Source organism: Kogia breviceps, chromosome 7 (assembly GCF_026419965.1).
Source record: "Kogia breviceps isolate mKogBre1 chromosome 7, mKogBre1 haplotype 1, whole genome shotgun sequence".
Taxonomy (NCBI): Eukaryota; Metazoa; Chordata; class Mammalia; order Artiodactyla; family Physeteridae; genus Kogia; species Kogia breviceps.
In genome coordinates this window covers 106,902,529-106,917,427 of record NC_081316.1, presented here as the reverse complement: position 1 = coordinate 106,917,427, position 14,899 = coordinate 106,902,529, and the positions used below count along the sequence as shown (strand labels likewise).

The 14,899-nt window shown below is 52.3% G+C and overlaps 1 protein-coding gene across 2 annotated transcripts; it reads left to right on the top strand.

Moving 5' to 3' along the window:
• Positions 1–419: 419 nt before the first annotated feature.
• On the top strand, positions 420–14,560 carry SCN2B (sodium voltage-gated channel beta subunit 2). 2 transcript variants are annotated; one of them, XM_059068279.2, is made up of 4 exons: positions 420–713; positions 9,267–9,433; positions 9,739–9,949; positions 10,640–14,560. In XM_059068279.2, the coding sequence occupies exons 1-4, from the start codon at positions 644–646 to the stop codon at positions 10,837–10,839; spliced, it is 648 nt and encodes a 215-aa protein (XP_058924262.1). In that variant the 5' UTR covers positions 420–643; the 3' UTR covers positions 10,840–14,560. The 2 variants fall into 2 exon arrangements, with proteins under 2 accessions (XP_058924262.1, XP_066895124.1); XM_067039023.1 differs by lacking the exon at positions 420–713 and adding an exon at positions 787–961.
• Positions 14,561–14,899: the final 339 nt, after the last annotated feature.

The window sequence follows — 14,899 nt, the reverse complement described above, 5'->3', positions numbered from 1 at the left end:
GATTCCCCAAAAGTTCATGTTACAAATGATTGTAAGAGCTCTTAGGTATTTTTACACTAACCTGCTGTTCTGTTTTCACTGGAAATGCTAGAAAAATGCGGAAGTTCTTACTTCCTGAAAGTCTCCCACCTCACTTCCCTGAACCCTTTTCAAACAAAACAAAAATTAGCATCTCCTTTTTTGGGTGCTTTTAAATGACAAAAAGAATTCACCCTCACAGCAGCATTGAAGTAAATGGGTTCCTCAAACAACTTTCCAACTCCAACAATCACCCAAGTGAAGAAGAAAGGCAGGCCATGGTTTAGTTCTGGTTTTGGAAGGTAAAAATTTCCTAGGAACTTTGCTCTTTGCAGACAGATTTTTTTTATGCCCTCCCACCTGCTTTTCGAAATCCACCAACCACAAAATTTACTCCATCCACTTTTTTCTCTCTCCCTTCCACACTCCCTCTCTCTTTTTAGCAGCAACATACAAGCCGGCCATATTAGAGAGATGGAAATAAAGCTTCCTTAATGTTGTATGTGTCTTTGAAGTACATCCGTGCATTTTTCTTTTAGCATTTAACCATTCCTTCCCGGTAGCCCTCGGCCCCTCAAATCACCCTCTCCCCTATCCCACCCGACTAACATCTCAGTCTCTGAAAATGCACAAAGATGCCTGGCTACCTCGCCCTGCCTTCAGTCTCACGGGGCTCAGTCTCTTTTTCTCTTTGGGTAAGTTCGACTGCACATCTGCATGCTCCTGAGGGTCCAGAAGTGCAGCCGCAACAGGAGGAGGATGGGGGCCGGGGGCAGGAAAGAAGACATCGCTTGAGCCTCCCTTTGGCGTTGTCCTTGGGAAGGGAGGCGCGGGGATGGGGGGAGACGTGGCTGGGGACTGCATAACGCTGGGACGACTTGGGCGCAGAAACGTTGGGTCAGGGGATCTGAGTGTTCCTCGGAGGTGTCAGTTGTCAAGGGAGGTGATTTTTCTTTGGATTTCCCTGAAATGGACGTATGTGGGGCTGGGGGCCGAGGGTAGGCTGATGTGCAGAGCCTCTTCACGGATATTTTCTTTTAGCTGCTACAAATCTCCTGGGACTTAATGCTCCCTTAAGGGGCTTCTGTGAACCTTGATCTTTGGAATCTGGTGGATTTAAGATATCAGAAAAGAGTGTACGGGGGAGTAGGGGGGCAGAAAGTTGAGTCTGGGTCTGGCTTCCTGGAAATCTGTACCACCGATTTGTTGCAGTGTGTGGAGGCGTAGGTGGGAAGCAGGCTTGAGGAATGATCTCTGCATTGGGAAGAGAACTGCTGAAGCAGGCACTGATGGAGAAGCTCTCTGGCTTAGTCCAGATGGAGTGGAGGAGGGGTCAGGTGAAGGGATCAGAAAAAAAAAAAAGAAAAAAAAGGAACACATGAGTGTGGTTGTGGCACTTTGGATCATGTCTCTGAACTGTCCAGCCCCACCTTGCTGACTGTCAAGAGATCCAAATGCTAATTTCATACATGGCCACTCATGGGCTTCCTGGTGGGTAGATGGGCTAGTGAGTCACTTGCAAGCCTGCTTTATAGGTCATTTTCTTCTTGCTCTTAAACTTACTCATTGCTGGCATAGCAAGTGAGGATCCAGTTCAACGGCTGTCAGTGGAAATAGTCCCCATCACAAAGCCTCTCTCTCGCTCCTTCTCTCCCTCATTTTCTCCCCTTCTCTGGCATGCTGTGCTGGATATTGGGCTGGAGTGCTAGAGACAGCCCAGGGCCCCCGACAGCCTGAACGATAAGGCCTATGAGCTTTGCTGAGTTACTGAGCATATTAACAACAGAGTAGGAGTGTTAGGGAAGCTCAGGCAGTAGAGACAGCATGAGCCTTGGACTCAGTCTGGGTTTAAAGCCACCTTTGTCATTTACTTCATACTATCGGCAAGTTACTCACCTCTGAGCTTCAGTTCTTTCCTGGGTGAACTGGAGAATACCTACTGCCTGGGTTTTTTGTGAGTCTGGCACATAGCAAGTGCTCAATAATAGCTACCCTTTATGAACTCTTTTCACGTGCCCACACGCTGTGTATCTTGTTTAGTCCTCATGGCAATTGGTAACTGTATGGGGCAGATACATTGTGATCCTCACGTTACAGATGAGGAAACAGGCACAAAGAAGTTAAGTAACTTGCCCAATAAGGTCACAGTAGTTTAAGGGGAGCTGAGATTTGAACCTTTGGTTGTCTGACTTCACCCCATTCTTCTTCTTTTTTTTAAACATCTTTATTGGAGTATAATTACTTTACAATGGTGTGTTAGTTTCTGCTGTATAACAAAGTGAATCAGCTATACATATACATGTATCCCCATATCTCCTCCCTCTTGCGTCTCCCTATCCCTATCCCACCCCTCTAGGTGGTCACAAAGCACCGAGCTGATCTCCCTGTGCTATGCGGCTGCTTCCCACTAGCTATCGATTTTACATTTGGTAGTGCATACATGTCCATGACACTCTCTCACTTTGTCCCAGCTTACCCTTCCCCCTTCTTGTATCCTCAAGTCCGTTCTCTAGTAGGTCTGTGTCTTTATTCCCGTCCTGCCCCTAGGTTCTTCATGAACATTTTTTTTTTTTTTTAGATTCCATATATATGTGTTAGCATATGGTATTTGATGTTCTCTTTCTGACTTACTTCACTCTGTATGACAGACTCTAGGTCCATCCACCTCACTATAAATAACTCAGTTTTGTTTCTTTTTATGGCTGAGTAATATTCCATTGTATATATGTGCCACAACTTCTTTATCCATTCATCTGTCGATGGACACTTAGGTGGCTTCCATGTCCTGGCTATTGTAAATAGAGCTGCAATGAACATTGTGGTACATGACTCTTTTTGAATTATGGTTTTCTCAGGGTATATGCCCAGTAGTGGGATTGCTGGGTCATATGGTAGTTCTATTTTTAGTTTTTTAAGGAACCTCCATACTGTTCTTCATAGTGGCTGTATCGATTTACATTCCACCAACAGTACAAGAGGGTTCCCTTTTCTCACACCCTCTCCAGCATTTATTGTTTGCAGATTTTTTGATGATGGCCATTCTGACTGGTGTGAGGTGATACCTCATTGTAGTTTTGATTTGCATTTCTCTAATGATTAGTGATGTTGAGCATCATTTCATGTGTTTGTTGGCAATCTGTATATCTTCTTTGGAGAAATGTCTATTTAGGTCTTCTGCCCATTTTTGGATTGGGTTGTTTGTTTTTTTGCTATTGAGCTGCATGAGCTGCTTGTAAATTTTGGAGAGTAATCCTTTGTCAGTTGCTTCATTTGCAAATATTTTCTCCCATGCTGAGAGTTGTTTTTTTCATCTTGTTTATGGTTTCCTTTGCTGTGCAAAAGCTTTAAGTTTCATTAGGTCCCATTTGTTTATTTTTGTTTTTATTTCTATTTCTTTAGGAGGTGGGTCAAAAGGATCTTGCTGTGATTTATGTCATAGAGTGTTCTGCCCATGTTTTCCTCTAAGAGTTTTATAGTGTCTGGCTTTACATTTAGGTCTTTAATCCATTTTGAGTTTATTTTTGCTTCACCCCATTCTTAACCACTGAATTCTACTGCCCCCGATATTTAAGAAATGATGCTGCTATAGTAACAATAATTTGGATCAAAGAATCTTAAGTACAGGCAAAAGAGGGGAGTTGGGTGAGTGACTGCGTGCAAGGAAATGAGGATGGAGGACAGGCAACCTCTTTGGGGACTTAGGGAGAGCTTCCTGCAGGAGGGAGAGCCTTATCTAAGTGAAGAAAGAAAGGGGGCTCGGGGACCAGGACCAGGGTGTGGCTTAGAGGAAGATGGAATCTAGGGTGAAGAGGTCAGGGCATGGGGGCTGTGAGGCGGTGGTGGGAGGAAGCTAAAGCCTCTGCAAACCTGGATGGGGGGAGGGTGCAGGAGTAGGGACCTTGAACTTGAATGTGACTGGTGCTGTGGTAAGGCATGCCCTGGTACTCCAAGGCCGAGGGCTCAAGTGGACAATGGAACCCTGGTGGTTGTAGCAGCATCAGTCCCCAAGATGGAGAGATGTCCCAAGTGACAAGGGAGGGGACTGAGACGGGGCCCGGGTTTGTGAGGATGACTACAGAGCTGACAAGAGGACAGGGGACAGCTGGCCAACCTGCTGTACACATGACAGAAGCACATGAGACTAGTTTTCTGTTAGAAGCAATCCAAATGATTGGTTTTCCTTAGAGTTTTCTCAAAACTCTTGGCTCCACGGTCACTGGCCTGGTTACCAAAGTCTGGGTTATGTTAGGCGAGGCTTAGAAAGTGGAGTCTGGTCCTCACTCAACCCCACTGCACACGGACACACAGGGGAAAATGCCTTCCCTTCCCTCTGCAGACTTCTATCAAGTGCCCACTGTGTGTCACATGCTGTTCTGGGTCCAGGGATGCCAAGATAAATAAGAATCAGCTCCCCAGACCCTCCTGAGGGACTAGGGAACATAAACAAAAAATAGTAATGCAGCATCCCATGTGCTGTTAGCAGCTAACCTTTGGTGGGGGCTGACCATGTGCCAGGCACTGCTGTGAGCTTTATGTTTTAGTATTCAATCCTCACAACAGCCCTAGGAGGCAGGGCCTATTGTTGTCTCCCATTTTACAGATGAGGAAACTGAGGTGCTGGGAGGTGAACCATCTCGCCTAAGATCAAACCACGGTGCTAGAGCGCTGGTCTTGGCCACTATGCCATTCTGCCTCCCGGTCTGGAAGGGACAGAAACCTCCCGGTCTGGGGAGAGGGCACGGGCACTGGAGAAGCTGCCACGGGGGCGATGCCTTGTTAGCTGGGATCTGCGGGGTAAGCAGGAGGGCTCAGGGGCAGCAGGGTGAATGAGCTTTCCAACCTGCAGCAAAAACACGTGCAAAGGCACGGAGGGGTGGAAGAAGGCAATGTTTTCAGAAAAGTAAGAACTCCGGGGTCACTGGAGTGGAGGAGGCTTGAAGGGTTGGGGGCAGGACAGGAAATGAGGCTGGGGTGCCGGATGGTCTCAGATGGCAAAGGGCTCAGAAGCCCAGGAGCCTGGACGAGATCCTGAAAGCAGCAGGGAGCCAATGGCGATTGGGGGTGAGGGGTGACAAGGACATGTGCTCTCCTGGCTGCATGGGGGTGGCCTGGCCTGGGAGGGAGACCTGAGGCGGTGGGTCTGAATGGTTAGGCAGCCCAGGAATTGGGCTGCGTGTCACAGTCACCTGGGTGGCAGGGGCTTCCCTGGGACACAGCGTGTTCCAGAAGGGTGGGGACTAATTTCTCTGCTTAGACAAACTCTGTTCTTTTTTTTTTTTTAACCAAGAAGAAAATTAACCTACCTCATAGGTTGCTGTAGGGTTAGAAAGAGGCGTGAAGAGAATTAACTTCTAGTCTCTGTAGGAAATAGTGTTTGACAGGAGATGAGCAAATTTTTGTCATCTCTGCAAGACGGGCCAGTTAGAAAAGTATATGACGTGGGGCCTGAGGTGCCCAGATACGCCTTAGAGAGAGTGAGGGGCCCTGGGCATTGGTGAAGTTTTGGAACTGAGCTCAAAAGCCACATCCTTACGGTACCCTTGTTGAATCATTTCCTTTCTGTGAGTTGGAGATCAGAGACTCAGGCTCCAGACCTGGTCCCAAATGGGACAACCAGGAAGTCTGTGAGCCCCCCTTGTATGGAGGCTCCTTTAAAGAAGACCATTCCCCTCTGGCCAGCCTGACTGGCTGGGGGCTGACATGGGGGCTGGACCTGCCATGTAGACAGCAGGAGGACTGAGCCCTGGGACCCCTCGGTACAAAAAACACCCCCTCACCCAGCCTCCACCCCTCAACCTGCTGTCTAGAGCCTGGCAGCCTGGCAGCCTGGGTTCCAATCTAGCTTTGTCACTTACCAGCTGTGAACTTGGGCTATTCATTTAACTTCTTTGTGCTCCATTTCCCCACCTGGAAAGTGGGGGTGATAATAGGGTTGTTGTATTAAATGAGGTGATATCTCTAGGGTATGTAAACAGCGCCTGGCACACAGTAAGCACCTTGTTGTTACTATGAAGTCCTTTTGTGGCCCTAGCGGTGGATTCGGCTAATTTCCTGAAGCAGCAGAGTTCATCAGGAGCCCAGGATTTTGCTCACAGCTCTGTCCGCGTTGCGGGATGATTTCCTCATCTTTAATGAGGGCCTGGATTGGTGAAAGGCCTAAGGCCCTTGCCCCGAGCTGGGACCCTCGGAGACCTCAGGCGGAAGTGGGTGCAGTACTGGGAGTCAGGAACCGTGGTTTGGGACCCAGCTTGTCCCTACCTGCTGTGTGTCTCTCTCAGGCCTCACTCTCCTCGTTGGTAAGATGATGGAGCCGGATCTACAATTCCTGAGGTTCCCCCTGCTTTGGTGACTCCTGTTCCTCTCTCTGCAGTTGGGACTTGACGGTTGACCTCTCTGACCACTAGAGGGCACACGTGTCCGCCTGGTGCCTCCTGCAGGCCGTGCCATAGGGATGCGGGGAAGGACCCCCATTGCACTTCTCAGTCTGCCCGCCTCCTGGTGGCCAGAAAAGGCCCCTCGCTCCCCAGGGCCCTGCCCTCCCGCACAGCAGAGTGCCAGCTCCTTCAAGATGGAGGGAGCTCCTGGTAGGGTTCAAGTTCTGTCTCTGGAGTGATGTCGTGGCCTGGGGAGGGACAGAGGCAGGGATGGGTCCGCCAGATGTGTGGGACCTACTTCCTAATGCCACTTGGAGGCTCCTTTTGCTCAGGTGCCCTGGGAAGGTCGCAGAACCTTCCCAGGGAAGGTGCTAGAGAAGCAAGGTGTTCCTGGGATGTGAGGTAAGCTCAGGACAAGGCCCTGCCAGGCTCCTTCCCTGAAGATACACCTCCGCCTCTGCAGAGCGGGGGCGGAGATGGCATTTTCAGCACACCTCCTCCTAGCCTGGCGCTGTGCTCCGTGCTTTCATAACGCTGTGAGAGTGAGGAGATGGGAACTGGGCTTTGTTCTCCTGGGGCTGCCGCTCAGCCTCTCCAGTTCATATTTCCCTGATGAGCACTTCAGCACACCTGGAAGCCTGGCCTTGCAGGTGGAGCCGTGTGCCTGTCCCTCTATCTAGGGCTCGGTCCTGACCTCCCTAGTCAGCAGTTCAGAGAATCTCCTGTTCTTAAGTCCTGCCTACTGGCCCTGGCCACTCATCCAAAGGGATGAGCTGGGTGGAAGGGCTTCGCTATCCCTGCTTCCAGGCTGCAGACTGCTGCTCCTGGGGTGGGGCCCGGCAGCGTTGCACAACGAAATCTTTTGCAAAACGGCAGCCCTGTGCAACCCAGGGGAATTCCAAGGGGCTGCCCTGAGGGGTCAGGCTCCAAGGTGCCCCTGCCGGGAGACTGCCCCAGAAGCCCTTCCTACTTAGGGGGCAGGACTTGAGGAGGATTTAGGCTAGCCTTTGCCTTATTTTTATTTTTTATTTGTATTTTGGCTGTGCCTTGAAGCTTGCGGGATCTTAGTTCCCCCATCAGGGATTGAACCCCGGGCCACAGCAGTGAAAGTGCCGGGTCCTAAACCACTGGGCCGCCAGGGAATTTCCCTACCCTTTGCTTTACATATTTTATCTTATTTAATTATTACCATAACCCCGGGAGGTAGGTATCATCAGCTGCGTTTTACAGAGGAGGGCCCTGAGGCTCAGAAGATGGAGGAACTTGTCCATGTTCTCCCAGCTGATAGAAGGCAGAGCTAGGATTGAATCACATCCACTGGGGTCTCCGTGCCTCCTAGCTGACCCCTGTCCTCCCCTAGCGGCTTCTTCTCTCACTCAGAAGAATAGTGTCCTGGTCCTGGCCTAACTCTGGGACCTCAGCTCTCTCCAGTTGCCCCCCGGATGCTCATTCCAACCGCTGGAACTTCCCTCTTGATGTTCTGCTGCCTTGGATTCCTTCAAAATTTCAAATGGCTCACTCCTTCACTTTAGTCGGGGGCCACCTACAGGGCACTGCTTGGAGCAGCTTTCCCTGACCACCTGATGTCAAACACACCCTGCACCTTGCTTTATTTTTTACAGCCCTTGCCTGTGAATCAATAGCTAAAGTTACATTACTTCTTTTCCCTGTTAATGTCTGTCCCCCTCCCTAGAATATAAGCTCCATGTTACAGTGCCTCTGCCTGCCCGGGTCACAGCAATAATCCCTGGGGCCTAGACTGAGTGCCTGGGGCACAGGAGGTGATTTATAAATATTTGGTAAATGAGTGAATGAATGATTGATACTGAGCATTACTGCTTCTCCTTTATAAAGAATATTCATCTTTTGGGATGAGGTTTTGACCATACTGGCAGAGAATTTTAGAATTCAGCCCAGGGCGAGGGTGAGGTGAGTGCAGTGCCTGGGGGGCAAAATTTAAGGAGGAGTTTGCATGACCCTGAGGGTGGGCACCCCCTTTAATCCTGTGCCCAAGCCTTTCTGACCCTCTGTGGGCGGGGGGTGGGATGGCCACTGCAGCTTCAGCTGGGAGGGCTTTGGCTCGCTCCCCTCACCCTAGACTCGGCCCTGCTTGGAATGTCAGAGTGGGATGGGCCTTCTCAGGCCACACACTCAGGGCTCCTGGACCAGGTCCAGTGCTCCCCAGAGGATTCTGCACCCTGCTGTCCCTGCAGCCTGTATCAGCTCCTTGCTGTGGTGTGTCCAGGCCTGGCATCTCCAAAAGGGACTCCTGTCCTTGTAGACCCATCAGTTGATCCCTTCGAATTGTGCCTATTCTTCTGGGGCATCTCTTCCTTCCTGTTGCTCATCTGCTGTCCCTGCCAGGAGCCCGAGGAAGAGAAGGGGGCTGGGCCGGGCTGGACTGGGCATACGGCTTGACTCTGCCCTGCGGTATAGCGAGCGAGGCCTTCTGAATCTGCATCTGTCCTCAAGGCTGCCTGCCCCCAGGGGACACTGCAGCTTCAGCTGGAAGGGCTGAGATGGTTGAAAGCGGTGGGAAGAAGGGGAAACTGAGGCCAGCACTGTGCAGCCCCTCGTCCAAGCCATCAGGCGGCCATGACAGGCCTGTGGCAGGACAGCCAGCTGGAGGGAAGGCTTGAGGCCATCTGTCTGGCCCTGGCTTGACAGACGATGTGCTCTCTCTCCACTCCAAGGGCCACATCAGTTACCGCTTAGGAGCTTTGCCCAACCCACTCCACCCCACCCCCTGATTTCAGCCATAAGGGGCCCCGCCAGCTGTCCTAGCTCTGCTTCGCTCCCCACCAGGGGCAGAGGCTTGCCCCCTCCCTGGCCTTGTCCGCCAGAATCCTCACCAGCTTGTGGCTTTGTCCACAGTGCCACCGGGGAGGAGCATGGAAGTCACAGTACCTGCCACCCTCAACGTCCTCAATGGCTCTGATGCCCGCCTGTCCTGCACCTTCAACTCCTGCTACACTGTGAACCACAAACAGTTCTCCCTGAACTGGACTTACCAGGAGTGTAGTAACTGCTCTGAGGAGATGGTGAGTTCTCAGATGGAGGCAGGGGTGGGGGAGGCAGGAGCCCCTCAGCCTGAAGCTCCCCTTTCCCACGACCTGCCCCTGCACTGTACCGGGACCCTAGCATACCCTGGTGGGCTATCTGCTCCTGAGGGCACTGGCAGAGGTGTGCTGTCGTGCCTGGGTGGCCCTGGGAGGGTGGCAGAGATCTAGAGGTGACTGCCTCTCTTCCAGGTAAAGGGGGGCATGGGAGGAAGGGCATCCTGCTGTCCTTGCAGCTCCTTGCTCATCCAGCTCCCTATCCTGTCCCTCGCCTCCTGCCCCCCCAGTTTCTCCAGTTCCGCATGAAGATCATTAACCTGAAGCTGGAGCGGTTCCGAGACCGCGTGGAGTTCTCAGGGAACCCCAGCAAGTATGACGTGTCAGTCACACTGAGAAACGTGCAGCTGGAGGATGAGGGCACCTACAACTGCTACATCATGAACCCACCCGACCGCCACCGTGGCCACGGCAAGATCTATCTGCAAGTCCTCATGGAAGGTGAGGGGCTGCTGGGGGACCCTGCCCGTTCCCACCCAGCTACTCTCCAGCAGGACTTGCCGGGGCTCCTTGGGAGAGGCTGTGCCCTCCTGAGGGGTGGAAGCAACAGCATGCGCTGGGTGGAAGGCATCTGTTTTACTCCTTCCAGTCCTTGAGGACTATGTCTCAGAGAGTCCTGATAATGCTATCCAGCATGATCACGATCTTAAGAATCCCAAGAGCAGCTTTCATTTATTGGACACTTGCTGTGTCTCAGTTATAGCTAGGGCTAAACTCTCTAGATGCGATATCTCACTTCATCCTCATACAACCCTGTGAGGGAGGTACTATGATTATTCCCATTTTACAGATGAGGAAACTGAGGCTACGTAAGGTACCTAAGGTCACACAATTAATAAATAATAACAATCAGGACTCATATTGGGTCCATTTGACCTCAAAGTCCATCCTCTTGGATACTGCATTATATTGCCCTCCCCTGGGGCTTTTAGGTGCCCTGGGATTATGGGGTGGGTGGGGCGCTTAGAGCTCCATGGCCTGGGTTGATTTTTTGCTTTGACTAGAATGCTTTCCACGGAGGAGAGTAAAGTCAGGACCACCCCACACCTACTGCAGGGAGCAGGGGCCAGCGGACGAGGCTCCCTTTTCCAGCCCTAGGGCTCAGAGGGTCTGTTTCCTTTCGTTCTCCAGAGCCCCCTGAGCGGGATTCCACTGTGGCCGTGATCGTGGGCGCCTCCGTCGGGGGCTTTCTGGCTGTGGTCATCTTGGTGCTGATGGTAGTAAAGTGTGTGAGGAGGAAAAAAGAGCAGAAACTGAGCACGGATGACCTGAAGACGGAGGAGGAGGGCAAGACGGATGGAGAGGGCAACGCGGACGATGGCACCAAGTAACGGGGCGGGCGGCCGGCCCTGCAGCCCCTCCCTTGCGTCCTGTCTCCCTCCCACTCTCCGCCCCGCACAGTGTGCCCCCGCCTGCCCTCTCTTGGTGTGCTTCTCTCGATCCAGGATCCCAGGGCTGACCTGGGGCCTCCTGAACCCCTCCCTTCGTATCCGCCACCCTGCACCAAGAGAGACTCACCTCTCTTTGATTCGAGAAACCTGCCCTGGCGTCTGGGATGTGTGGGCCCTGGGGGGAGGGAGAAGAGGGCTCAAAACTGCCAGCCTCTGAGAAGAGGCACGAGGCCTGTGGGAGGGGCGCAGAGAGAGAAGGGGGAGGGTGGGCAGCGTGGACTGGTCTGGTGGCAGCTTCAGAGGGGACCTGCAGGTGGGACGGGGCTCTGCTGGCTGCCTCGGGAAGACCTGGGGTGTGGCATGCCTCCTCTCCCCGAGCTGCTGCTAGCCCTGGGCAGCCCCGTCATGGGGGTGGTGATGGGTTCCTATAACTTGGGGGTGTGTTGGAGGGTTGACCGTGCGTTTCCCGGGCCTTGAAGGGAAGGAAGCTGGAGGCAGCTGGAGACAAGCCTTGGCCCAGGGAGCTCTGCTCTCACCTTTCTCCTTCGATAGCTGCTACTGCAGAAGCCTCTGGGTTTCTGTGGGCTTGCTAAGCCCTTGGGATTTTTGGCAAGAAAAGTACCAAAGGGCTGCTGAGCTAGGCCATGGGGGGCGGGGAGTCGTGTTTCTCCAGGTGGTGGTCATTTTTCACCGCAGCTACCCACTAACAGGAGACAATTGCAAAGTTAGCTGAGGGACGAGGGGCTGGGGGCTCCGTTGTAAAATGGTGTTCAGGGTTGACTGCCTTCTCCCCCAGGGTGGCCACCGTCACCTGGGCCAGGAGCAGCTGAGGTGCGGAGATAAGGAGGGAGGGGGTGGGAACGACCTCAGAGGAGTAGGTGTGCAGAGCGGGGGCCTCGCTGGGGCTTCTGTTCAGACTTTCCCCGTTACCCTCAGCAGGGTTTCATCTGGCTTTTGGCCCTGAGGGAAGCATGAGGGGAGCCTTGTAGCCTCTGAGACCCTGTGGCCATGTCACATCTGGAGCCATGTCACACCCTCCCCTGCCCCGACAGTTCTCTCTGGGGGGAGGAAAGTAGCATTTGTGGGGAGCCAACTTTCACTGCCATTTTACTCACACGAAGAGGGAATTGCTCAAGCCTCAGGGGCGGGAGAGAGACAGAGAGAAACTGCCTTGGAAGATCCTCAGAGATCAGCTAGCCAAGTCACCCATACTGCAGACCGGGAGACTGAGGTTCAAACTCACAACCGAGGGGCCTGCTTCTCCTCTGGTTCCTCAGTCTCCAATCTGGATGAATAGAGCCACACTTTGCCCAGTGGGAGGGGCCTCTGCAGACAGAGAGGTGAAGGAGATGAGGAGAGGGAGGTGCGCTCCTCCAGCCCTGCTCACCTCCCTGGAGCCCAGCCCCTCCAGGCTGTGACTAAGGCAGGGACGGGGTGATGGGACCGGGAGGGCAGAGCTGCTGGAGTGCCCCACGCCCACCCCAGGCTGACCCTCTGCAGCACTTCCCAGCCTTTCTCAGAGCTCAGGCCCTGCCCGGGCTCAGGGTGTCAGAGCCCAGGGCAGGAGTCTGGGGAAAGGGGGTAGAGATGGGACTCTGACAGCTTCTGAGACCCCTCTCTGCCTCTGCCCAGCAGATGGCCTTTTTGGGGAGAGCGCAATAGCATACGGGTGATTCAGTTTAATTCACTTCAATTCAACATCCATTTATTGAGCATCTCCTATGTGCCAGGCACTGGGCCAGGTACTGGAGATGCACCAAAGCCATAACAGAGCTGGGAACTGCTAGGTCAGCACTGTGGGGACCAAGATGAATTTTCTTTTTGGTGCATCTAATTCCACCTCTGCAGCCACTGCTTCCAGGGCTGGAGTAGGAGAAAAAGGAAGAGATTCCAGAATCTGGGCCCTGGGAAGGGAGGAAAGGAAGGAAAGAGGGAAGATGCAATAGGGAAGAGGGTGAGAGGCCAGACAGAGTGGGCACAGAGTGGAGGGTGGGCAACCAGCCTGAGAGCTCCTGGGTGGGATGAGTCCAGCTCACCTGGAAATTCTAGCTCATCAGTACCTAACTGCCAATCAGCACACTGCCAATGGGGGCGGGCTAAGCCCCCAGGATGCCTGGGATGGGTGGACATTGCCCATCCTTGGAGCCAACCAGCTGAGAGGGGAGAGATGGGTAGTGGGCACCCTCGTTCCAGCTGAGACCAAGGGTGGTTGTAATAACATGTCTGCAGCTTTTGCAGATTTCACTTGTTGGCAACTTCTTAAGTGCTCTCCTCTTCCAGGATGAGTGAGGATCTGTGTGGACGCTGGGAACTTTTCTTTTTCCAGGACTCATAACATTTAGGGAAATTGTTTGCAAGATTCCCTAGGTTTATTCTAAAAAGTCCTAACTCTCTATAAAGAAGCCCAAGACTTCTGGGTTCCTTCCTTTCTCTGCCCTGACCTAGAGGGTCCTAGGGAGAGTAACCCCTCTCCAGGGGCCTCAGGCGCCCAAGCAGATGGGGATGGGCCAGGAACCACCTTTGTCTCAGGTACCCATCCTCATATGCACTTTCTTCCCGGGCCTCTTAGAGTCTCTTCCCAGAGGCCTCATAGAGCTGCCTCCCCCAGGGCAATGAGGCTGGAAAGGAAATGGGGCTTCTGTGAGTAGAGGTGGAAGACTGGTGAGATGTTTCCACAGCACCCTGCTTTCTAGTGCATACCTCTTCCCGCACCGTGGGGCTCAAGCCCTACTTCTGGCCGCATGTTCCCATCACTGCGCTCTGCTGGGTTCAGCCTGCTGGTTTTCTCAACAGCCTCTGCCTCTCCTGCTCTCTTGGAACCCCCTATCTGCCCCTTTCTCCTAATTAAGGGCCCCTGTAAAGAGAGATGGGCTTGCCAACCCATGGGATTTAGCTTATAAGAACAAAGCACATTTTTTCAGGACTGAAATGCCTTGAGGTGCCTTGGAACTGGCTTTGGAAATAGCTATCTGCCCCCTAGCTCTGGACTAATCACAGTTATTCCCAGTTTATAAAAAGGAAAAGCTGGATCCATAGTTCTCCCTGTGAGTCTCCTTGGTGCGGTTGGGCCGGTAAGTATTTGCAAGGTCAGGTTAAGCAGATGGATGATTGAAAATACTGGCCAGGTCCAAAAGACAGTCCCAGGCCATAGGAATGGCTTGGTGCAATTGGAACGGGTGATGAATGGAGAAATTTTTCTTCCTACATACGTCTTAAGGATAGACAGCCTGTGTCTCTTGCTGTGCCTCTTGCTGATGTCTTCCTTTATTGAAGCTTGCTGATGCGTTTGCACATAGTCTATGTATAGGTAGAGATATATTATATATATACAAATATAAAACATCTCACTACATCCACCCCGAAAGTTACGTTGAGGGGGAAACAATCATTTCTCAGTGTTTTGAGTTGATTCACCAAAGGCAAATTATGGAATGTTCTTATTGCTCTTTGTGCACTTGGAGGGGAAAACACAACTACTTATGCACTTTCTAGGATTTATGTGCTATGTGGTAATGGAAGAGGTGGTGGAGAGAGAAACTGAAATGGTCCTCTGTGACCCAACTGCCCTGATGTGTCTGCTTTGGGGAGCAGACAGATTCTGTTGCAGTTTGTCTCATCGCTTGGATTTATTGGCTGCAATAAACAGATGGTCTCCCCTGAACATCCCTTGAGTGTGACTTTTTTCAGGGGTGCAGAGTGGGGCAAGTTGAGGCGGTGCCAGGATTGTCACAAGGAGTCCTGTTGTTCCTTTCCTGGTGACGCCATTGACACTGCTGGGTCCCCATCAAGGACGAGATTATTCTGCTCCCCTCTTGTTAGATGGTTCCTCTTCTTCCCTCATTTCCTTCACAGAATCCTGGGGTACTCCATCCACCTTGAAAGCACCCTGGGGACAGGGTGGCTAAACACCCAGTTCTTGGAGGGCTCTTGGTTATTTCTGGAAGATGACAACAGTTTATGCCCCCAAGGCTGACTGTCATGCCGATGTTGTTTATTCTTT